The sequence below is a fragment of the Lampris incognitus genome, chromosome 6, assembly GCF_029633865.1.
Source record: "Lampris incognitus isolate fLamInc1 chromosome 6, fLamInc1.hap2, whole genome shotgun sequence".
Taxonomy (NCBI): Eukaryota; Metazoa; Chordata; class Actinopteri; order Lampriformes; family Lampridae; genus Lampris; species Lampris incognitus.
In genome coordinates, this window is record NC_079216.1 from 52306760 (window position 1) to 52331419 (window position 24660).

At 43.0% G+C, this 24660-nt stretch overlaps 1 protein-coding gene across 2 annotated transcripts; it reads left to right on the forward strand.

Moving 5' to 3' along the window:
* On the forward strand, positions 1 to 20461 carry dnajc24 (DnaJ (Hsp40) homolog, subfamily C, member 24). Of its 2 annotated transcripts, none has more exons than XM_056282255.1 (5): positions 1 to 187; positions 2505 to 2614; positions 9352 to 9487; positions 17540 to 17608; positions 19328 to 20461. In XM_056282255.1, exons 1-5 carry the CDS (start codon positions 25 to 27, stop codon positions 19564 to 19566), a joined length of 717 nt encoding a protein of 238 aa, XP_056138230.1. In that variant the 5' UTR covers positions 1 to 24; the 3' UTR covers positions 19567 to 20461. The 2 variants fall into 2 exon arrangements, with proteins under 2 accessions (XP_056138230.1, XP_056138232.1); XM_056282257.1 differs by having other exon boundaries at positions 2508 to 2614.
* Positions 20462 to 24660: the final 4199 nt, after the last annotated feature.

Sequence of the window (24660 nt, forward strand, 5' to 3'; positions counted from 1 at the left end):
TACAACCATGCCGCTGGTGTTTACATGATTTTTCCCCCGTTTACGTCGCCCACAGTTATTAAGAGACATTTAGCAACGTGCTTGTTTTACAGTAAGCGTGAATACTTATCTAATCCTGAGCGGCGGACCCAAGAAGAAATCGCTGCTACACAGCCGTGGTCCTTTTTATATCAGCTCGGAGCTAATGGTAGGAGTCAATGCTTTGCTATGCTAATTGTCCATTTGTAATTGGAGTGCCTCTGGATTCCCGTTTCCCATCAGTTTTTTAAAACTGTCTTAAGCTGCATAATTTTACGTATTTTTATTGGAAAGATTATTTGAGACAATTGCTTGACTGCGTCGTCTGTATAGCAGTAGTGCATCTGCAGTGTGATTGGCGTGACGTGGAATTGATCTCCAGTTTGTTTCTGAACTTAAGTTTTGGATGCATATGACATTGGCTACTCAGAGTTCATTGCAATATTGATAAAAGATAAAGAAAATAAGGGTTATTTGCTCTCTCTAAGTAGACTAGTAGGCGAATGAAAAATGGTTGTCTCCGTCCCTTGGAAGCCATCGTTTCTTATTATTTTTTGATATTTGATTTAGCAAAGCGTGGATGGACTAGTGAGTTTAGCAGTAAATGCATGACTCGTTGTTGCTGTAAAGGGTCTCACGAGTCATAACTCATTCCGTGTGAGGACAGTAGCTGACTGCTAGAAGTTGACCAGTGAGTAATTCTAGCACTCCCCATCTCACTGTCTTCCCAATCACTAACACACCCCTGAAAATATACACCACTTTCTCAAAACTATAAACACAAAAGCCAAAATCACAGTTCAGTCGGTTCAAACCTCTGAGTCATAATCAAACGCCCTACCCCAAAACATCTAAATCAAACATTGCTCTCATATGGCATCCATACAAAAGTCATCAAATCCACAGACTGTACTCTACCCATTACACACGAGTGACAGCTGTTCAAAACACTATTAAAAAAAGCTGTTACTCCAATGAATCAGGATCTATATGTTTTTTCACAAAGCATCTATACAACTTTGCGACAGCGTTCTACTGCAGTCAACAAATTATGCAAGTGTGCAGGCACTGTAAAGAAATCACAAAATCAAATTTCAAAGTTTTATTTCAAGACTACAAGATTACAGCAAACTGATGTCAGATGAGGAAGTACTGTAACTGATAGAGCACACTATTCGGAAGCAAATTACTGTAAAAAATACAGCAATACCCAAGCACAGGACTGTAAACAACAATGTAAATTGAGAAATAAGAAACAGTGAATACAGTAAAAGAAAAAAAAGCATTCACACTATGTTATCTTCTTTGGTATCATGTCTCTGGGCTAGGTCAGGCCACAGAGACAGGAAGTACCCTCTCTGGATCGACTCCAGTGTTATGTCCCCATATGCTTGCAGCAGGTTTTCCCACTTGTAAAGATTTCTCTCTTAAACCCTCTGTTGCTGTGCCAAGGAAGATTTCTCTATGAGAGGAGATTCTGATTGGTGTGTGATCAATTTGTGCTGCGTAGTGTTTGCACCTGGAGCATTGAGTGTTTAGTTCAAGTTGTTGTAATGGCTAAGTTAAATTTGTTGAGTGCTAGTGATTTTTGAATGAGCACATTGTGCAACCTGTGTTTTATAAGGGGATTTGTGGTTAGAGTTCTGCACAAAAGGTTCAACAAATCTGCAACATGTGTGGAAACAGGTGAATTAGTTTTTATAGTTTTGGGAAACTTTCTTTTGGTAGTTGATGAAGGGGGTTGGGATTTTTTGCTTATAGAATCAGTTTTAGTTTGTAAGTGATGGTGAAAAACCTCAAAAAATAAATGAAATAAATGATTCACTTGATAACATTTGCGTTTGCTTACTTAAATGTCCACCTTCATGCTTTAAGATGCTTATTAATTAATTATGATTATTGGAAGATGCAAAAATTCACAGATCAAAACAGTTGGGTGACAGAAAATAGTTTGGTGTTGAATAAGGAGGTTTTTTGTACATTTGTCAAAATGCTTTTTTTTCACTGGAATTTCACCACATTTATAGATACAAAATATAAAACTTGTTGGTTATTAATAAAATATAATAGTTGTTTTTTTCTCCAGATCACTCACATGAGACTGACAGTCAACCTGTTCACGATTTATTTTTGGACATTTTTCTTCCAATTTTTTTCAATACTATTTTAAGTTATAAATACATTTAAAATATTTGTTTCCTTTTGAAAATGTATGCCCATGTATTGCCTAAAATTGATTACTCCCAGTAATTGGGTTATTGGTTTACACTCAGTTGAACCTCCAAATAGTTCAGCTAGGCCAGAAATATGCAATTTAAAAGGGGCCTACAAGTCAAAACATATTAGCTCAGGGTACTTCTGGGGCTGCCGCAGGCATTACTGTCATCCATACAGAGAGCATTGACAATTAAGTAGATGTTTTCTGACCATTTGTGCTACAGTTAAAAGGCTTGTATTGGTGTATTAATCAAATCTTATTTCTCCAGTAGGTATGTCTGGTGAATCTGCACAAAAGGACCTGTATTCTGTCCTAGGAGCTAGCTCCTCTGACTCTCTGCAACAACTGAAACACAGATACCAGCAACTAGCTTTACAGGTATGCCTAACTAGACTGTCCTCTTCGTCTGCTATTCTGCTTCTCTCTGTCTCTGTCTGAGGAATTTGCCACCAGAGGGGTGTGACCTCACTGTCTTTGTTTCCAACAGAAGACAGAAAAAACCTTTAGCAAACATACAGTTGGTTATCTCTATATATTTGCGACATCATTTTCAAATCTAATATCACAGTGGTTAGTGTGGTTGCCTCACAGCAAGAAGGTCCTGGGTTCAAGCCCCAGGGTAGTCTAACCTTGGGGGTTGTCCCAGGTCATCCTCTGTGTGGAGTTTGCTTGTTCTCCCCGTGTCTGCGTCGGTTTCCTCCCACAGTCCAAAGACACATAGGTCAGGTGAATTGGCCGTACTAAATTGTCCCAAGGTGTGAATGTGTGTGTGTGTGTGTGTGTGTGTGTGTGTGTGTGTGTGTGTGTGTGTGTGTGTGTGTGTGTGTGTGTGTGTTTTGGCCCCTCTGATGGTCTGGTGGCCTGGACTTCCAAACGTTTACTGAACAACCGTGTATCTTACATTAGTAAAATCCGGGGCATTCAGGTGTTCTCATCTCACTTGCGTTAGTAAAGTTCTTCTAACTCGTTTTTCGACACTGCTTTGTGGCACTTGTAACTTTACACTCAAAACATCACTGCCACCTTGTGGTCTGTATTAGTCACTATTCACAATTATAATTCTTCATAAACAAAATGATACAACATTCACAATATCTAACCTTTTTAACGGTATATTTTTAACTATATGAATTACTCTGAATTACATGTATCAATGAACTAAAGAGATAACATCGCCTGTATGTAAATACTGCCCCCTCCAGACTGTGTGGTGGTACGGTGTAGCCTGTTATAATTTGTAGCAGAGTGGTGTCGCGTTTCGTTGCAGTTTGTGTCTATGTCTGAGAGACAATAACAGCTTAGTAAACATACATCACAGTAATTACTAAAGTAAGCACAATAAAAGTGATACCTTTGACATGATCCTTGGCAGTAGCCTGTTCACGTAATTTGGGCACCCACGGGCAAAAACGCATCGGCGCCTATGCATGTGTATGTTTCAGAACCATGTGTCCTTCTTGTGTCTTTGGTTAAATTATTTATTATTTAATTTGCAATTATGTTTAATCTGTTCCCCATAATCTGGATTAGACTATCATCCCAGTCCATTATTATTATCAGGCACGTGCATCTTCTATCAGATTGCTGGATAATCAGTAGAATAAAGATGTGAAGTGTCTATTTTTGGAGCAAAGATTGTTTTATTAAAAACCTGCATCAGTCTACCAGGTTGGAGAGGCTTGAACAGGGGTAATTTGCAGTGCCCAATATGAATAAGATAATAAAAGTAAAAGCTTGTACCTTCAAGTTTTATTAGAAAAAAACTATTGCTAAAACTTTTGTTTACAGCTTTTTTACTACTGTTTTTCAACTGTTCTTACATTACTTTCTAGTCTTAATGAAAGGCAATGGAAATGATTGAGGGAATATATATATACAATTGAGTTTTGGACAGTTTAGCATTAACCATTGAGGTGGACATTTTTAAAATTGTGTTAGTTTCTGCATGTTTGTTATTTAGCTAGTCTTATTTTGCAGTTTTGATCCACAATTAGTAAGATATGCACATTTTTTTAAGCTGACTTTGCAGAATTAGTTTCTCATAAAATCCAGCTCAGTACTCATTCATGTTTGAAAAGTGTGCTGCATATCTAGAATTTGCATTCATGGTGTGGAACCAGAATCACACAATGCAAGTTGGTTTTCCTGAATTACCTTACATGCCTAAGAGTTGGTTTCAAGAAGTCTGCACTGAACAAAAATATTAGCATAATATTTATCAACTTCAAAAACTTGGCTAAGTTAAAATTCTAACACTTAGTCTTAGGGTCCAACACTAGTCAGTATCTGATGTGGCCACCTTTTGCATCATGCAGTACAGCCCGTTTTCTTCACATAGGGCTGATCAGTTTGTTGACTGTGGCCTGTTGACTAGTGTTCCAAAACTTTTTAATGACTGTGAGACATCGCTGATTGTTCATTGCTAACAGAATACAAATGTATGCATAATTGTGTATGGATTCCTTTCTGGGTGGCTGATCACAGAAATTCCCACAGGAAAAATAGTTGGAAGAGTCCTGGGCCAGCATGGTTACATGGGGTGGTGGTTAGTTGGCTGGTAGGAGGCACTGCCAAATCCTCTGAAAGGACATTGGAGGTGAGTTTTGTCAAACCTCCAGCGCTTCTCTACTGCATGTCTGCAGAAGTGGGCTTCAGCACGAGGAGACCAGTTGAGAGAAGCTCCCCACTGATACCCATTCATTTTGGGTTGCCTTCGATGAAAAAAAATAAAGGTGTTTCTGAACATCATCACATGCCCTAGTCATCATCTAGAGAATTTGAACAGTCTATGATTTTATTCAAAACCCTGAAAATCACTTTATAGCTTCAAAATACACATTTCTATTGGACAGTACAACTAGTGACCTGCACGAGAGGCTTGGTTCAACCACGTGCTTGCGCTCTCTTGTCTTTTCCGTCATCATACCGTTGTATTGAGCTTAGGTTCCCAGTATGCCAAGCCAGTTTTCAGTGATTTGCATACAAGAAGCCCATCAGGAAGTCAAACACGGTTGTCCTCATCTCCCACTCATTGTGAATGACAGCCTCACTGTGCCCAGTTCTTCAGGTGGAGAAGCTAGCATACTGTTTCCTGGCAACGGTTTTGGTGGATATTTCTGCTGGTAACATGCCAGCGTCACAATCCCTCAAGTTGACTCGTCTGTGGCATCAGATTACAAATCTGTACATTAAGCATTTTAAATGCCCCCTGGAGGACTTTTTTTCTTTTTTTGACAAAATCTGTGATCTATCTATTTTAGTTGCTGAACAGACACCAGAAACATTGTAATTGTGAACTTTCACAGCCTCAGATTATAATGGTGATCTATGGAGAAATGGCTCTTTTGGCAACATTTTTGTTGCTCTCTGTAAGTTGAGATGCTTGTTGGCTTCAAAGCCCAAGGGACATTGATCCCCTGGTCATACCACTTTCCTCCTGTTTTGAGCTGCTTGCAACCGCTGTTGTCAAATTTGAGGCTATGTTGCTGGTGTGAATGTGTTGGCCCTGTGATGGCCTGGCAGCCTGTCCAAGGTGTCTCCCCGCCTGCGTCCCAATGGCTGCTGGGATAGGTTCCAGCTTCCCGTGACCCAAAGTAGGATAAGCAGCTTAGATATTGGATGGTTACTAAATGTAGTGACTTTAAGACCCTTTTGGCAACCTAATTCCTCAAATGAAACCAGCACCAGCTATTTTTTCCTCATCTTTGGGAGAATGTTTGTGTTGACACTTGACACCAGCACATTTAGCAACACAGTTATGTAGAGGAACATAACATGTTCCTCACTTTCCACCCATGCCTATGGGGGTCGAGTCTATGGAGAGGAGGCTGCTGTGAATCTCCTCCAGTCCCACGGTGCTGATTTAGTTCAATGTCACTAAAGGAGTTGTGGTCCAGGCTGAGGCAGAGCATCTTATCTGCATCACTGAGCCTTGGTTGAAACAAGGAGAATTAAGCGAGCCTAGCTGAGCTGGACCTCATGCCACATCTATAGGCACTCACAGAGTACCCACCTCTCCTTTAATTGTGTGCTCTCTCCTACTGCCCTGTGCCCCTGAATTGCATTGTAGAATACATATCAGTTCATCGTCAATATTATTGTGAATGCTGTTCAGTAAGGTTTGAATGAGAACTGTGCTGGAGCCATGTAGAGTCAACCTTTCTCACCTGCCCACCCCTCCCTCCCCCTCCCTGCATTCACACCGGTCCGACCTTACTTTTCAAAATGGGCGAGTTGAGAAGCCAATGCATTAAAGAATGATTTTTTTCACAGCAAATTTCTGTTACATAAATACTGTGCCCTCAGAACAGTTTTGTGTTTGTAAGTGAAGTATTTATGTTTCAGGCATGCATGTTTTAACAATGGGGTGTCAGTCAGGCACTTAATGTCATAGGCTGCTTTACATGAAAATGTAAAATATTGTTGAATAGTACAAATTAGGAGAAATTCATTGTATGTTATTTTACTATGTTAATGTTTTCATCATCTACACTAGTATATATAAATATGTAGGCTAGGTTTTTTTTGTTAATTGCCACTTTTGTCTCCCATAAATTCCGCATTGAATATAGTGCATGTAAATTATTTTTTTTAAAAAACGTGTTGATACAAAAATAGTGTATCATTGTGGTGTTTAATTTCTACAGACACATGGCAATTTTGTCTTTCACTTTTTCTTTGTCTTGCTTGGAATCTAAACTGTATTACTTTTCATTTTTGACACTGTGTATTATCTATCTATCTATGTACCTATCTGTCTATCTATCTATCTCATTGTCCATTTCTATCTCGTTGTCCATTTATGTTTTCATCCATCCTTCTATCTGATCATCCATTTAACACACACACACACACACACACACACACACACACACACACACACACACACACGCACACACACACAGACAGTCTCTATCTCTCTCTCTCTCTCTCTCTCTCATACAAATAGTGGACATGTCCCAGCCCTTGCTGACAGGATTTTCTGGGTAATTTGCTCTTTCAGGTTCATTTAACAGAAGGAAAGAGCTAAAGTGAGAAAGACAGAAACAGACAGTGAAAAAAGAGAGCGCGAGAGAGACAGGAGGAGGGAGACAGGAGAGAGTATGTTGATCTCGTTCTCTTTCCAAGTTTGTGTGTATTGGTAGGCTGTGTGTGTGTGTGTGTGTGTGTGTGTGTGTGTGTGTGTGTGTGTGTGTTAATGGCAGGCAGAGGTTAGACAGTGATGTATACTATGCTTGCCAGTAGCTGGTCAAAAACACATAAAAGTATTTTGGGTACATAGCTGTTACTCAAACAGTAGTGAGTGCTGGCTATGTGGCCAGCTTTTGTTGTTGTGGTTGATTTTGAGCTCATAACTGCTTGCTGTATTAGCATGGATTGGGCTTGGATTGGCTGGTTTGCTGACCCAAACAACATGCTGTTGAGCTTGCATTTATTTAGAATTCATTTGGCATGCATCAACTTTCTGGGCTCTTGGCTTTTCTTTAAAATAGTGAAAAATAGCCAACCACCTTATAGTATTGAGCGATATAGTGTTTCCTATAGACATGGACCTTCACCGGGGCTGGTGTGTTGGGGAGCATGGCTGATGCTGGTGCCCAGACAATATAGATTATGACTGTTCTTATTTTACGTTTACTTATTTAGTAGTGAATTTTGTCCAAAGCAACTTACAAGAGAGCCATGAATTATCAAATACATTTGATTATTTCCAACTGGCATCACAGAGCGCTACACGGTGATCATCTCAGATCTCAGAGCCAAGGGTGCATGTTGCTGCATTTCAAGTTCAACTCTCTGCCTTAACACAGGGGACACGTGTACAAAGGACACAAGGACACGCAATCCCAAAAACAAAAAACAAAAAACAGACTATGTACACAATGAAATCAAAGGTCAAAGAAGGTTGAATCAGTTCATCTGGATACAATGTTTGTTGACAGATATGATTGGCAGATACGGGATGAAATGTATCAGTCAATAAACATTGTATCCAGATGAACTGATTCAACCTTCTTTGATTTTCTTACCTGCATTATTGAGCATGCATAACGATAAACAATGAACTCATACATTATATACGCAATATACAGTCCACGATAACACAACAATGTGCATATGGGTGCATCTGCTGTGCAGCAACCTGACTGCCTGTGGAAAGAAACTATTACTGAGACCGGTGGTGTGTGATTTGATGCTTAGGTTACATTTTTTTTAGATGGAAGGAGTGAAAACAGAACATGAATGGGGTGGCTGGTGTCCTTAATGATGTTTTGGGCTTTCCTTTTGACGAGAGTGGTGTAAATATTAGGGTTAGGGTTAGTTGTGGTAGTTGTGTGAAGTTGTGGTAGTTCCATGCCAGTGATTTTTGCTGCTGTCTTTACAGTCCTGTGACGCAGTCTGCAGTCCTGAGCAGTCAGGTTGCCTTCTTTATTTGAATAATTTACAACTATCCATCCATCCATCCATTATCCAAGCCGCTTATCCCAATTGGGGTCACGGGGATGCTGGAGCCTATCCCAGCAGTACAAATATTAGCTCAGTATAGTTCAAGTTCATAGTGCTACCTGACTTTACTGGTGCATATCTTTTACACTTTTATTAATGCATGTTTCTGTTTCTTCTTACCAATCTCATTTCAGATTAGAGTTGAACCCCTTAAGGATATTGCATATTGTTGTGGTACTGTTAGTTATTGTGACTGAGCAAGGCAATGGAAAGAAGAACTGGGGTTGGTCCCCGGGCGCTGCAGCTGCCCACTGCTCCTTTACAGTAGGATGGGTTAAATGCAGAAGACAAATTCTTTGAAAGAATACAATGACAAAAATGAAAGTGGCTTGTGACTGTATAAATGTCAGAAAGAAAAACTGCTTATCAATGATTGAGATTAAAATAACCTTGTTTGTCTGCTTGTGCTTGTACCTATTGTTTGTGTTTTAACTAATCCTGCCCAGCAGAGATGCGGCATCTTAAATTGTGTCCGTTCACCCTGCAGAAAAGTTGATGCGTATTTGTTCTGTATGTTAAATTGTTTCATGATCTCGTTGTGTGGACAATAAAGTTGTATTGTATCATCTGTATGTGCATCATCTGTATGTGCTTGTATGTCTGTGTAGTACCATCCAGACCGCCTTGGCAATGTGTGTCCTTGTGAAGCAGAGACAGGCCTGAAAAAGTTTCTGGAGGCAGACGCAGCATGGCGAGTTCTCAGTGACGACACCAGCAGGAGAGAGTATGACCTACAGAGAAGAGGTGTGGTTTTATTTTATTTTTTATCAAATATGTACTTGTGTTGCTGTTTTCAATTTATCGGACATTAGAAAACACATCATTAAACTCACAACTCCAGCCACACGTATCTCATTGTTAAAGCAGCAGGTCTTGAGTTTTTGTGATACACACACTGGTTCATTACAGCCATGCATGCCTCTCAAACATGTTCTGATAATGCGGACTTTAAAATGACCATGGGTCCGTTGTGGCGAAGAAGGAGCTGAGCCAGAAGGCAAAGCTCTCAATTTACCAGTCAATCTTCATTCCAACCCTCACCTATGGTCATGAACTTTGGGTAGTGACCGAAAGGGTGAGATCGCAGATACAAGCGGCTGAAATTAGTTTCCTCTGTAGGGTGTCTGGACTCAGCCTTAGAGATAGGGTGAGGAGCTCGGCCATCCGGAGGGAGCTCGGAGTAGAACCGCTGCTCCTTCGCATCAAAAGGAGCCAGTTGAGATGGTTCGAGCATCTGATTAGGATGCCTCCTTGGCGCCTTCCTTTGGAGGTTTACCGGGCACGGCCAACTGGGAGGAGAACCCGGGGTAGACCCAGAACTTGCTGGAGGGACTACATGTCCAATCTGGCCTGGGAACGCCTTGGGATCCCCCAGGAGGAGCTAGAGGGCGTTGCTGGGGAGAGGGACGTCTGGAGTGCCCTACTTAGCTTGCTGCCACCGTGACCCAACCCCGGAAAAGCGGCTGAAGATGAGATGAGATGGGATGAGATGAGATGACATGGGTTTGATGGATAAGACACAGATGGCTCATGTGACAATGACAACGGCATAATTTTTTTTTTTACACGAGATGAAACTTGAGTGGTCCCTGTGGAGAAGTGGGGTCTTTACAGTGTAGTTTACACCAGAGCTGGTGAGGATGGGCAGGGGGGTGACCCAGACGTTTTCAAGGGCCCATAGGGGGCTCACGCTTCTAACACATTTTGTGAAAAACAGTTGTTTTGACTTTGGGTTCTACCATGCAGAGTGGACCAACAAAAAGTAAGTAATCCAAGAGAAATCAACGCAGTTCAGAAATCCCTCACTTCTGCTTATCCCATGATTTATTTTTTAAATTATTTTAATGTTCTTGTTCTTTAATTTCTTTATCTGCTCTTTATCTCTTATTTGTTGTTTTTTATGCCTTTGTGTGAAGCATTTTGAATTGCCTTTAAGTATGAAATGTGTTAGATAAATAAACTGGCCAGGGTTGCCTTGTGTCTTTCTAATGGGATATTAGTGAAACTCTGTTTTGTTGCAGCCGCCGCCGATGTTGCCACTTCCTGTTTGAATGCATAGTGTAACCTACGCCTTTGCTACGCAATTTAGTTACCCTTTCCATTCCATTGAGCGATTTCTGTTCCTCTCATGGCAATTATGTCACGATCATAGCAAGAAAACATTGCAATATTACACAATAGGCCAGCATGGATTTAAAAAAAAATTTTGTTTTAACAGTAATGTCACAAGCAACCTCCTCGCCCTGTGGCTAGCAGCTGTATATGAGTGATCCTTTTGATTGTATGTTTGTGCATTTTGGTTTGTTCTCAGTGTGGATCCTTGGTAAGGCTACATGTTGGTCCTAAAAGAATTAACCAGAACATACAGGAGATTTTTAAAGTTGGTTTCTGACTGCCAATTGTGTGTACTGACAAAAAGGTGGAACATCATTAAGCGGTTTTTAGCACCTTGGTTCACTGCACTGCATTCGACATCTATTAATGTATGTACTGGTCTCTCTGTGGACTGTGCAGGCAGAATTTAATGACTCTGCTAGTAACATATGCTAGCAGCACTGTGGTCAACTGAGGATAATTGTCACCATTTCGGGTTCCATGATCAGGTCATTAAATCTTTTCGCTAAAGAAATTCAGTGCAAATTAGTACAGGATTAAATAACTTTAATTCATGCTCAGTTAACACCAGCTATAGTGTTAGAGTAGTTTTAGGCTTTTAAGGTGGAGAGTAGCCTAATTTATAATTTATTTAAAGTCAAGTGAAGTCAATTTTATTTATATAGTCCAATATCACAAATTACAAATTTGCCTCAGTGGTCTTTACAGCTATAAAACATCCTGTCTTTAGACCCTCGCATCAGATAAAGAACCACTGCTACTACTACTTTCGGCTGCTCCCGTTAGGAGTCGCCACAGCGGATCATCCGTTTACATTTCTTCCTGTCCTCTGCATCTTCCTCTGTCACACCAGCCACCTGCATGTCCTCCCTCACCACATCCATAAACCTCCTCTTTGCCTTCCTCTTTTCCTCTTCCCTGGCAGCTCCATATTCAGCATCCTTCTCCCAATATACCCAGCATCTCTCCTCCACACATGTCCAAGCCATCTTAATCTTGCCTCTCTCGCTTTGTCTCCAAACTGTCCAACCTGAGCGGCCCCTCTAATATAATCATTCCTAATACTGTCCTTCTTCGTCACGCCCAGTGAAAATCTTAGCATCTTCAACTCTGCCACCTCCAGCTCCACCTCCTGTCTTTTCGTCAGTGCCACTGTCTCCAAACCATGTAGCATAGCTGGTCTTACAACCATCTTGTAAACCTTCCCTTTACCTCTTGCTGGTACCCTTCTGTCACAAATCATTCCTGACACTCTTCTCCACCCACTCCACCCCACCTGCACTCTCCTCTTCACCTCTCTTCTGCACTCCCCGTTACTTTGGACAGTTGATCCCAAGTATTTAAACTCATATGCCTTCGTTACCTCCACTCCTTGCATCCTCACAATTCCACTGCCCTCCCTCTCATTCATGCATAGGTATCTAGTCTTGCTCTTACTGACTTACATTCCTCTTCTCTCCAGTGCATACCGCCACCTCTCCAGGCTCTCCTCCACCTGCACCATACTCGCTACAGATCACAATGTCATCTGCAAACATCATAGTCCACGGAGACTCCTGTCTGATCTCGTCCATCAACCTGTCCATCACCATTGCAAACAAGAAAGGGCTCAGAGCCGATCCTTGATGTAATCCCACCTCCACCTTGAACCCATCTGTCATTCCAACCGCACACCTCATCATTGTCACACTGCCCTCGTACATATCCTGCACCACTCCTACATACTTCTCTGCAACTCCTGACTTCCTCATACAATACCACACTTCCTCTCTCGGCACCCTGTCATATACTTTCTCTAAATCTACAAAGACACAATGTAACTCCTTCTGGCCTTCTCTATACTTCTCAATCAACATTCTCAAAGCAAACATCACATCTGTAGTGCTCTTTCATGGCATGAAACCATACTGCGGCTTGCTAATCATCACCTCTCCTCTTAACCTAGCTTCTATTACTCTTTCCCATATCGTCATGCTGTGGCTGATCAACTTTATACCTCTGTAGTTGTTACAGTTCTGCACATTGCCCTTGTTCTTGAAAATCGGTACCAGTATGCTTCTTCCCCACTCCTCAGGCATCCTCTCACTTTCCAAGATTGTGTTAAACAATCTAGTTAAAAATTCCACTGCCATCTCTCTTAAAAGATAAAGAACAACTCCCTAAAAAAAAAAACCCTTTAACAGGGAGAAAAAGTAGGAAGAAACGTCAGGGAGAGCGACAGAGGAGAGATCTCTCTCCTAAGACGGACAACAGGCAATGGGCATGGGGTGCGTCCGGGTAGCATAGCGGTCTGTTCTAGTCTATTCCTCCAGCTTGGTCGGGCGTCCCTACAGACACAATTGGCCGTGTCTGTGGGTGGGAAGCCAGATGTGGGTATGTGTCCTGGTCGCTGCACTAGCGCCTCCTCTGGTCAGTTGGGGTGCCTTTTCAGGCAGGAGGGGGAACTGGGAGGAATAGTGTGATCCTCCCATGCGCTACGTCCCCTTGGCAAAACCCCTCACTGTCAGGTGAAAAGAAGCGGCTGGCGACTCTACGTGTATCAGAGGAGACGTGGTAGTCTGCAGCCCTCCCCAGATCAGCAGAGGGGGTGGAGCAGCGACCGGGACAGCTCAGAAGAGTGGGATAATTGGCGAAGTACAATTGGGGAGAAAAGGGGGGGGTGCAATGGATGTTGTGTTTACACAATTTACAGAATACAACATTGAAAGAAGATAACAGAATTATTATGGAATTATAAAATATATGAAGAATATGATGAGGAGGACGCTAAGTAGTGTCCAGATGCCACTGGAACAGCCTAGGACCTGAGCCATGCGACCATCACCATGTAGACAAACAAAAATCAAAAAACAAAACACATTAGTCACACATCTGAGGAAGAGGATACAACATTGAAACAGGATAACAACATTAAAACTGGAACAGTCAACATTACTCAGATCTGTATTGTTCTGTATATTTGTTGAGATGTTTGAACTCAGTGCAACATTCTTGTGCGAGAATACAGCTCACACCACCAAAGTAATCACATCCTTCTCAGCCAATATGATCACTTTAGGCATAGTTGATGATTAGCTGGTGATTTCAGAGGTGGATTTTTGGAGCGGAGGTGGCACCATTCAGTATCATGGAAGTAAGCAAAAAAAAATTTAAGTCAAGGCAAGTTCAATTTTATTGTCGTGCGTATTAGAATACAATGAAGTTCTTGCGCTCTGGCTCTCTCTGGTTTAACACAGTGGACACACCATCTACAGACCTACATTTCAACACCATTCCCTGTATTGCCTTGGTTTTAAACTTTTTTTTTCCTCATGAAAGACCCAAATTGATCACTTTAGCAGACTGATCACAAATACCAAATTATTTAAATACCATTTTATGTCAATTATTCCATCAGCCGACGTCAGACCAGTATAAGTTGTTGCTCATTGTAACAGTCATCACTATAAGCATATTCCACTGTAGGCCTACTGAATAGTAGAGACTATTTTGCTTCTTTGTAGCCTGAATGTTTTATCAGGGCTTTAATTCTACTGCACAGAAGAGTCCGTTTTCCTGTAAATTTCTTTACTTGCCTACTCAATGCAAAAGTTAGTCTACCTCGTAACATTAAGTTGTATTTTACCAAAGGCGTCCGGGTAGCGTGGCGGTCTATTCTGTTGCCTACCAACACAGGGATCCCGGTTTGAATCCCCGTGTTGCCTCCAGCTTGGTCGGGTGTCCCTACAGACACAATTGGTCGTGTCTGCGGGTGGGAAGCTGGATGTGGGTGTGTGTCCTGGTCGCTGCACTAGCGCCTCCTCTGGTCGGTCGGGGTGCCTGTTTGGGGGGGAGGGAGAACTAGGGAGAATAGCGTGATCCCCCCACGCGCTATGTCCCCCCTGGCAAAACACTGTCAGGTGAAAAGAAGCGGCCGGCGACTCCACATGTATCGGAGGAGACATGTGGTAGTGTGCAGCCCTCCCCGGATCGGCAGAGGGGCTGGAGCAGCGACCGGGACAGCTCAGAAGAGTGGGGTAATTGGCCGGGTACAATTGGGGAGAAAAAAAAAGGGGGGGGGGAGAAAAAAAAGTTATTTTTTACCCGTTTCGTCTGAGTGAACTTCCATGTGTGTGCTGAATTACTTGGCTCATAAAACTTTTTGCAAATCTGATCAGGACAGCAAGGGATGAGAAGAGGTGGGAAAAGGGAAGCGTGAGGATGGGTGTACGAGCTAGGGCAGGGAAGAGCAACTATATGATTAGAAGACTGACACACCGAGGAGAGGGTTGTAGAGATGGAGACACCAGCAGAGAGGAAGAACGGTGCGTAAAGGTGTGTGTTCACCGAGCGTAAACATCACGTCTTTGCCGCCCGCTTCCTTTTCACATGTTCCCCTCTGACGAGCGAGCTGTCAGTCTAATAACCGACTCCATCTGCCTTGGGGCTAAACATAGACTCGCTCATTACATCACATTAATTCTACTTTAATAAGCTGACCGACATAAACAGCATCACGGTTTGAAGGAATAAACGATACCTCTGCATTCCCGTCCGTCCGCCTCTTTGAAACTGTTGAAACTTGACGCCTATTCCAACAGTGAGATGATTGACAGATGTTAACTCATGTTGAGTCTTGGAAAATTTCATCAGCTCTCGTCCCATTTACTTGGAAGTTGATGTAAGTTTAGGAGAGTTTTTGAACAAATACTCTAAATCTGCTCTGTTGCCCTCTCTCTTGTGTTGCGTTGTCGTCTCATCGCCCTTGGCCGGTATTTAGTTCATTGTAGCCACAGGTTTACATGAGTGTTGGCGTTCACAGGCACCCAGCACTCCCCCTCATTAGGTCATCATAGGTTAATTAAAGTTTCCAGTTTAGCAGGAATTGTTCTCCATATAACATAACACTGACCTTACACAGTTTAACACTAATTATTACTAACAAAGTGTTCAAATCTAAAATGAGAGGGAACTGCAACTACTGAGGAGTTGGTGTGGGCCCCAGTGTTTCTTTAAGACGCGTCATCTTCCTTGTTTTTTCCTGCTCCCCAGTTGGCAGGCTGTCACTTACTCCTCCTGACAAACTGAATTCTTGGCACATTACTTTGTTGACCTGCTGCTCACGTTCACTTAACAGCCTTACTTTTTAAACACTGTCCTTTTTACATGAACACTGTCTTCACATCCAACACACTCCTGACATGCTCTTCCTTCAGAATGACCCCTACCCCATTTCTCCTCACATCTGCACCATGGTAGAAGAGTTTGAACCCACCTCCGATGCTCCTGGCCTTACTCCCCTTTCACCTGGTCTGTTACACACACACACACACAGTATATCTGCCTCCCTTCTCTCCATCATGTCATCCAGCTCTCTCCCTTTACCAGTCATAGTGCCAACATTCAACATTCCGACTCTCACCTCCACACTCCTACCCTTCCTCCTCCCCCGCTGCCTCTGGACATGCCTTCCCCCTCTCCTTCTCCTTCGTCGAACAGTAGCATAGTTTCCACCGGCACCCTGCTAGCCAACAGTGCCGTTGGCAGTCATTGGTAACCCAGGCTTCGACCGATCCGGTATGGAAATCTGATTTATGATCTGCTGATTTGATTTGGCAAAGGTTTTACACCGGATGCCCTTCCTGATGCAACCCTGCCCATTTATCTGGGCTTGGGACCGGCACTAAGGATGCACTGGCTGGGGGCGCCCCGGTGGCTCACCCGGTGGAGCGTGTACCACTTAATAAGACTTAGTCCTTACCACAGCGACCTGGTTTCGAATCTGGCCCAGGCCCTTTGCTTCATGTCATCCCCTCTCTCCTCTGCCTTTCCTGTCTCTCTCTACGATCACTATCAAATAAAGGCAGAAAATGGCAAAAAAATAATCTAAAAAAATACAAAAATACAAAAATAGAATGCACTGGCTTGATGCGGAGGTAGGGTTTTCTGTGTGAACACCCTCGATTTAAAAAATAAATAAATAAAAGAAGCCTGGAATGACAGGGGGAGTGGATATCCACCTTCATGAGGCTGTTTATCCATGACTGCCGTCTTAGGATTTGGTTATCCAGCTAAATTAAAGATACACTAACTATTTTGAATTTCCTTCATGGAACAGGTACCGGGTTAGACCAGGCTTGGCCCTCTGCTAATTGCTATGACGGAGGCAATGTACAAACCAGTAACCTCTCATCACAATGGTGGGGATTTGTCCTGGGTTGGCAAGACATTGCATTTTTAGTACAGTGAAAGAGGCGACTGTAACTCTGCCAGTTGTCAGAGCAGAAGCCCGATTCAAATCCCGTCCTACTAACCATAAGATACTGAGGCTCATTTGTTTGTCATTTTCATTCTGAAATAAGATGTGCATTCTTGTCAAACATAGTTACACTTCAGAGTTGTCTTTCCTCTGTTGCTCTCCCCGAGGTTTCTTCCTGTTTTTTCTCCCTGTTAAAGGCTTTTTTAGGGAGTTGTTCCTTACCTAGTATGAGGGTGTAAGGACAGGGTGTTGTGTTGCTGTGAAGCCCCTTGTGGTAAATTTATAATTGGTGATAATGGGCTATCCAAACAAAATTGATTTGACATGATTTTATGCTCAACGCTCAAATGTCCCTGAAATGCCATATCTCATCCCAAATGGCCCAAAGAAAACAATGATAGCAATAGTATTAATATTAATAATAATGCACTTTGTTTCTCTAGCCAAAGAACTGAAACAGGATTGGCCAGTGGATTCTGCAGTCTGTCTGGAGGACATGACCTGGGACATGGGTAAATTATATTCATGAACGCTGAAACACACACACACACACACACACACACACACACACACACACACACACACACACACACACACACACACACACATCCTTTCCATTCCTTTACAGTTGTATCCATGCAAAAGGTTTTATTTATCTGGCCGTAAAATGGCCGGCTGTGGACTGGGAGAAACGGCATTTCGTTTTTATTTATGTGCGCAGGTGCATAATGAAAATGACAATAAACTAAATCTTGAAATCTTAATGAACTCTAGTATGCTATTGGGGCAGCAGACTCACTTCTATATTCAGTAAAGGCCTTTTCCAGGCTTGCCTCAACCCACCAATGGCGTTGAAACATGACTGTGATATGTGGCATTGCAGTTACTGTGGAATCCCCTATTGTTTGCATCATGACTGGTGATCAGCCCATTGCCAGCCGATAATGATCTGTCCCCTCACGTCCATTTGGCTTTTAATCAGAATCAAAATGTGACAAACAACAGAGATTTGACTGTCAGATGTACTAAACCACTCACTCACTCACTCACTCACTCACTCACTCACTCACTCACTCACTCACTCACTCACTCACCCATGCACTCCCTCACTCACGCACTCCCTCACTCACACACTCCCTCCCTCCCACATTCACTCACTCACTCAAGCACTCTCTCCCTCCCTCCCTCCTTCCCTCACTCACTCATGCACGCACTCCCTCCCTCCCTCATGCACTCCCTCACTCACTCACACACTCCCTCCCTCCCACATTCACTCACTCACTCAAGCACTCTCTCCCTCCCTCCCTCCTTCCCTCACTCACGCACGCACTCCCTCCCTCCCTCATGCACTCCCTCACTCACTCACGCACTCCCTCCCTCACTCACTCACTCATGCACGCACGCACTCCTTCACTCCCTCCCTCCCTCCCTCGCTCACTCACTCATGCACTCCCTCACTCACACATTCACTCACTCCCTCCCTCCCTCCTTCCCTCACTCACTCACGCACGCACTCCCTCCCTCCCTCATGCACTCCCTCACTCACTCACGCACTCCCTCCCTCACTCACGTACTCACTCCCCCTCCCTCACTCACTCATGCACGCACGCACTCCTTCACTCCCTCCCTCACTCACTCACTCATGCACTCCCTCTCTCCCTCACTCACGCAATCCCTCCTTCCCTCCCTCCCTCCCTCACTCACTCACTCACTCACTCACTCACTCACTCACTACAAAATCAAACTGATACCATGGATCAGTACTAGTATCTTACTTTTCTCACAACTGTACATTTTTTTTATCTTTAAAATGGGAGCAGTCAGGTCAGTTGCCTACCTTCAGTATCTATTTAGAATGAGGGGTGAGGACACAGCTGATGGACTTTCAAAGAGTTTTCAAACCCCAGGCCTGTTGGGGGATATGTGTTAATCCTGATCCAGTCAGTGGAAATTACTGCTAAACATCCTCGCTCACCAGCTATGTGCATTTTCGGGAGGGTGCAGTTTCCTTGCTCATTCTTTGACATGGAAAATAAGCCACACATGTTGATCAGAGGACACATTTAACAACGCAACCCAGTCAGCCATCATTCTACACTACAACTTGGTTTTAACCTTGGGTTCACATAAAGCGACTGAAAGGGGGTTAAGCTAATTTTGGGCTGTTTGATGCACATTGGGAAACAATGCACCTGCCTCAGTCGCTGAATGCTCTGTGTGTTCTTTCTCAGATAACTCTGTGTATACGTACGGCTGCCGCTGTGGAGGGGAATTTGCTGTCACGGTGGAGGAGATAGAGGGGTTGACAGAGGAGAGGGGTTGCAGAATGGAGGAAGAAGAAAGGGGACTGACAGTGGACGAGATGGAGAAAAAAGTGGAGGAGGAGGGCAGAGGAGAGGGTGAAGGAGTGGTGGTGTGCTGTGATACCTGCTCCCTCTGTGTATATGTCACAAGGTCAAGGACATACTAAACACACAGTGTCAGTGCAAAAACTTTGCAAACCCATCATATACACACCAGTCACAACTGGTAAGAATATTATGGGCTGAATTTTGGGTGACATTACACTTCTTGGTGGGTATCCTTCCACAGTATGGAAATGTACATTTACAGTATGACATATTTCTTTTGCTTTCTGTTTTGTTGTTCATGACAGGCAGGTGAAAAATACACAGGCTTCTTCACAAGTGAAACATTGATCTGAAATTACTATAGAACACAAAAAATACAAGTCGGTAATTTCATGAAATGTTTTATTTCAAGTGAAGAAGACAGGATATGTCTTACCTTCGGCATGACTGGTCTGAAATGAAAAGGATGATTCTTTAAAGAACGAGGATAACATAATGGATGCCAGCTTTTTATTCCTGAGTATCAAACTTTATTAGCCTGTACACACCACCGGTCCAGTACCTGAACTGAACAATAGATATTAGTTTTAAGAGTCATCAAACAAAATTAATCACTTTTTGTCATTATAGAATGAAGACCTTGATGTTTTTGAAAAAGGAAAAGCGGTCCCTTTGCTTGTATGACTTATGTGCTAAATATACCTCCAAGTCAAGGAGAACTGGTACTGGCACTACTTTTCCTCCAACCAGTGTCAATATAGTAAGTACATCCTCAATGTGTTTCCATCTTGGGAGTAACTCTTGAAGAACATATTGTGTTGACGCTGCCATAGAAGAGCAATGGCCAAAAGACAGTCGAGCACGAGTTGCGTTTGGGAGACACAGCATTTCTCTTCGGTTGCTGCGGTGTCGGGACTGTCTGCATGTATCTATCTGTATATCTGTAAACAGTGTGAATGAATTACTTGAATGATTATTTATGATAACACAGCACAAAATTAAAGCAAGTGACATTCAAACAAACTGAACGGAGGGAGAGTCCTTTATAGTGTGTGTGTGTGTGTGTGTGTGTGTGTGTGTGTGTGCGCGCGCGCGTGTGTGTACACGTGTCTGTATGCAACAGCATGTTGCTATGTCAGTCCACATGAGATACGGTAAATAGGAAAAACCCAAGATAAAGGCTGACAGTAGGGGGCGTCCGGGTGGTGTGGCGGTTTATTCCGTTGCCTACCAACACGGGGATTGGTGGTTCGAATCCCCGTGTTACCTCCGGCTTGGTCGGGCGTCCCTACAGACATAACTGGCCGTGTCTGCGGGTGGGAAACCGGATTGTGTGTGTGTGTCTCGGTCGCTGCACTAGCGCCTCCTCTGGTCGGTCAGGACGCCTGTTCAGTGGGGAGAGGGAACTGGGTAGTCTAGTCAGTTAAGGCAAAATGGCTGCAAAAAGTCATTCACATTTGAGCCTATGTTTTTCTGTTAATTTAGAGTCCAATAAAGAAAAAAATGCAAGGAGCCCAAAATTTTAGGTGGGGGAAGTCTCTGAAATGGCCACGCCCACTTTTTAGGCCTGGAAATCAGTATCTCGGCTCCTGAATGTCGCAGAGAGCTGATCATGGGCTCAAAAGAAGCAGAAGCACCACATTTATATAAGCAATATGAACAAACATATACCCCAAAACCTTTACTTTTTCAGATATTTTAAGAAAACTAATTTTTACTGGTCACGTTTCACGTATCAGCTCCTGAAGGTTGTAAAAAGCTATATTTGACATGAATCTCATTCGCTGCCTATGTTATAAAGCATGAAGCACAATACACACACGAATCATGAGTTTAGAAAATATCTTAGTTGTCTTCAGCTCCATGTCATGAGAATAGCAGTATCATACACAAGATATCTTAACCCAGGCCAGGTTGCAGTGGGTGGATCCGATCAGCCCCTTTATGCCATCAAGAAGATGATACAGTGGGCCATGGGGGAAGAGTTTTCTCATTCATACTTCGCGTTCATGGGTGGGCTGCACCTTGAGAAGGTTTCTCTTGTCTGTGTTGGGCAGTTGATAAAAGGAACTGGCCTTGATACCATCTTAACCTCAGCTAATCTGAATATCACAGGTCTGACAACTGCTGTCTGCGATGTGAATTCCATAAAGAAGGCTAGATACTGTATTCAACTCCTGGCTGTGGTGCTGGCCAAGAAGAGAGATGAAGCATTTCAGGCAAAACGTCTAGAGGACAACAGTTTGACTTGGAGTAACTGGGTGGCCAATGAAAACAGCCCCATGTTTCACTACTGGAACAATGTTGTTGACACAATCAAGAAGGTTCTTATCTTCATAAGATCCTTTCGAGAGGCAAACTTCATCATGATGATCAGTGCACTTGAGCAGCTCATTCCTCTTTTCTTTGCACTTGATCATACACACTATGCCAGATGGGCATCAGTGTTTCTTCAGGATCTCAAAGAGCTCAAATGGAGACACCCATACTTGTTCAAGGAATTTCTTTCAGGCTCTTTCACAGTAAACACCAGAGACAACCCATTCTCAAAGATTGCATGTGATCAAAAGCAGGAACATAACATAAAGGTCATCAAGTCTGACACTGGATATGTCGATATCATCAATCGGGAAGATCAAGAGTTCTTCAGGAAACTCGAACTTGCGCTACCCGAAATCCAGCGCTACCTAGATGAGGTCGAAGGTCAAGATCCATCACACGGGCACAAAGAAATGCTGGATTCCTTCAAGGAAACATTTTCAAGCCACACACTCAAGGTGTACCAGGGTATCCTTACCAACCCGTTCGATGAAGCTCAGTTCATGAGGTTGAACTCATCCATTCCCTTCCCAGATGTCATAAGTAAAGACTCCAGTTTTGTCTTTACAGTCGGCAAAACTCAGCATGACCAGTTTGTGCAGGAGCGAATTGTATTAAGTAAGAAGGATGTCAATGCAACCATCTCACGAAATGCCCTGAAACTCCCAAGTTCATGTGCAAAAGTCCAACTCGCTAGCCCTGCAATCAAGCCACCCAAAGGAACCTTTGCAAAGCTGAAGGAGGCCTGCAGATCAAGAGAAGAAGAGACAAGGAAGTTATTTGGTGGTGAATTCACAGGTGAAACTAATTGATATAAAGTCAGTTATTCAAATATTTTAGATGTTACTTAAGTCTTACCAGATTTTTAATACAGTGATATTCATTGATTCAATTTCACATTCAAGTTAATTGATTTGACAGTAAGCCCAAGAGTCACACTTAGCTTAACTATTCATTTCAATTTCAGGTTTACCCGACGCCTTGTCAACAAAGGATGGAGATATTTATCATAGCCAAAAGTCTCAAATTCTTAAGGACATCGGTGTACAAGTTCAATCTACATCCTCAGAAGGACTTGTGATAGATTTGTCTGTGCAAGTACGAATCATGGCAAAGTCTCTCACCAAAGGCATGACATTCCAAGACTTTGTAATCAAAGTGTTGAACAGCATTGCCAGGATCGGTCATGAGAAGAAAGCCAATCGTATTGACATTGTGGCTGACCTCTACCAGAATATGAGTATCAAGACTGCGACTAGGAAGAACCGGGGATCAGCAGGTAGTTCACAGATGGCTTTCAGTGAGAATGACACCATGCCAGAATCTAAGCAATTCTTTGAAGCTTTTCTGTCTAATGTAGACAACAAAGTAGCCCTGAATCTAATGTTCGCCAGGATTGCTAAGGCACAAGCGTGGAACTGGGACAAGGAGTTCAGCATCACCTACGGCAGAAAGGTGCTTGCAAACTTCGGCGAAAGCTTCGAGATCCAGCTTTATGACAGCATAGATATGCTTGAGGAGGCTGACAACCGCATCGTTTGCCATGTGATGCACATGCTAAACAAGGGGATCAAGTCAGTTACAGTTAGAACAGTCGACTCCGATGTGGTAGTCATCCTACTAGGGTTCACTACACAGTTCCTATCAGTATGTAATGACTTGCAACTTATAGTTGACTTTGCAGTTCCTGGCAAACGCCAATTCTACTCAATCACAGAAGCACACAAGAAGCTTGGTGGAGATGTGGCCGATGCCATGCCTGTGTTCCATTCTTTTAGTGGCTGTGATTCTGTGAGCGCCTTCTTTGGCCACTCAAAGACTGCTCAATACAAAGCCTGGATAAACCACAGTAAGTCCACAGAACTCACTGCTGCTTTGAGAGGACTAAGTTGCTGCCCTAGTATCGAGACAGTTAAGGAAAGCATGGACGTTATTGAGCCCTGGGTAATGAGCTGGTACAACAAGACTGGACTGTACAACTGTGTCAGTATAGATGAGCTCAGATTCCAGCTGTTCAAGCACTCAGTTAATGATGAGCTGAGAGACCTACCCCCAAGTCAGGATGCGCTTCTACAGCATCTGTTGAGAGCTACATTCCAGGCAGGATGGCTGTGGGGAAACAGCCTGCTACAACTCCCTTGTCCCCCTGTCATTGAATGGGGTTGGACTACCGAAGGAGAGGAACTCTTCGTCAAGTGGAGCACAGTTTCCACAAGAGATACATTGTCTCAAGTAACAGGGGTGTGTAGTTGCAGATCTAATAAGTGTACCTCATGTTCTTGTGCTGGCAGAGGGATGAAATGTCTCATTTATTGCAAGTGCCTCAGCAAGTGTTTGAATCCAGTCTGATGGGATGTGTGAGGTTAAAATAAAGATTTTTTTGGACCTCACATGGTTTGCTTTGTTTCTTTGGTGGTTACTGGGTTCCTCCTCTTATAACAAAGAGTCAACTTGAATACTAGCACTCCATGAGTAGATGTAACACTTTTACTCAAACAAACTGTATAGCCTTCTTGCACAGATTTGGCTAAAGTTGATTGCATGCTGCTGATCAATTCAATGGAAAAAAGAACATGTTCATGAATAGCTCAAAACGTGAAGGTTTTAGGGCATACAGTATATTTGTTCAGAGCACTAATATAAATAGTTATTTCCACATCTTTTGAGCCCAATATCAACTCGGGGCAACCTCCGAGAGCTGAGCCTGAGATATAGTCCCAGGGCTAAAAAGTGGGCGTGGCCATGTATGTGACCAGTGAAAATTAGTTTTTTGTAAATACCTGAAAAAGTAAAGGTTTTGGGGTATATGTTTGTTCATAATGCTTATATAAATGTGGTGCTTCTGCTTCTTTTGAGCCCATGATCAGCTCTCTGCGACATTCAGGAGCCGAGAT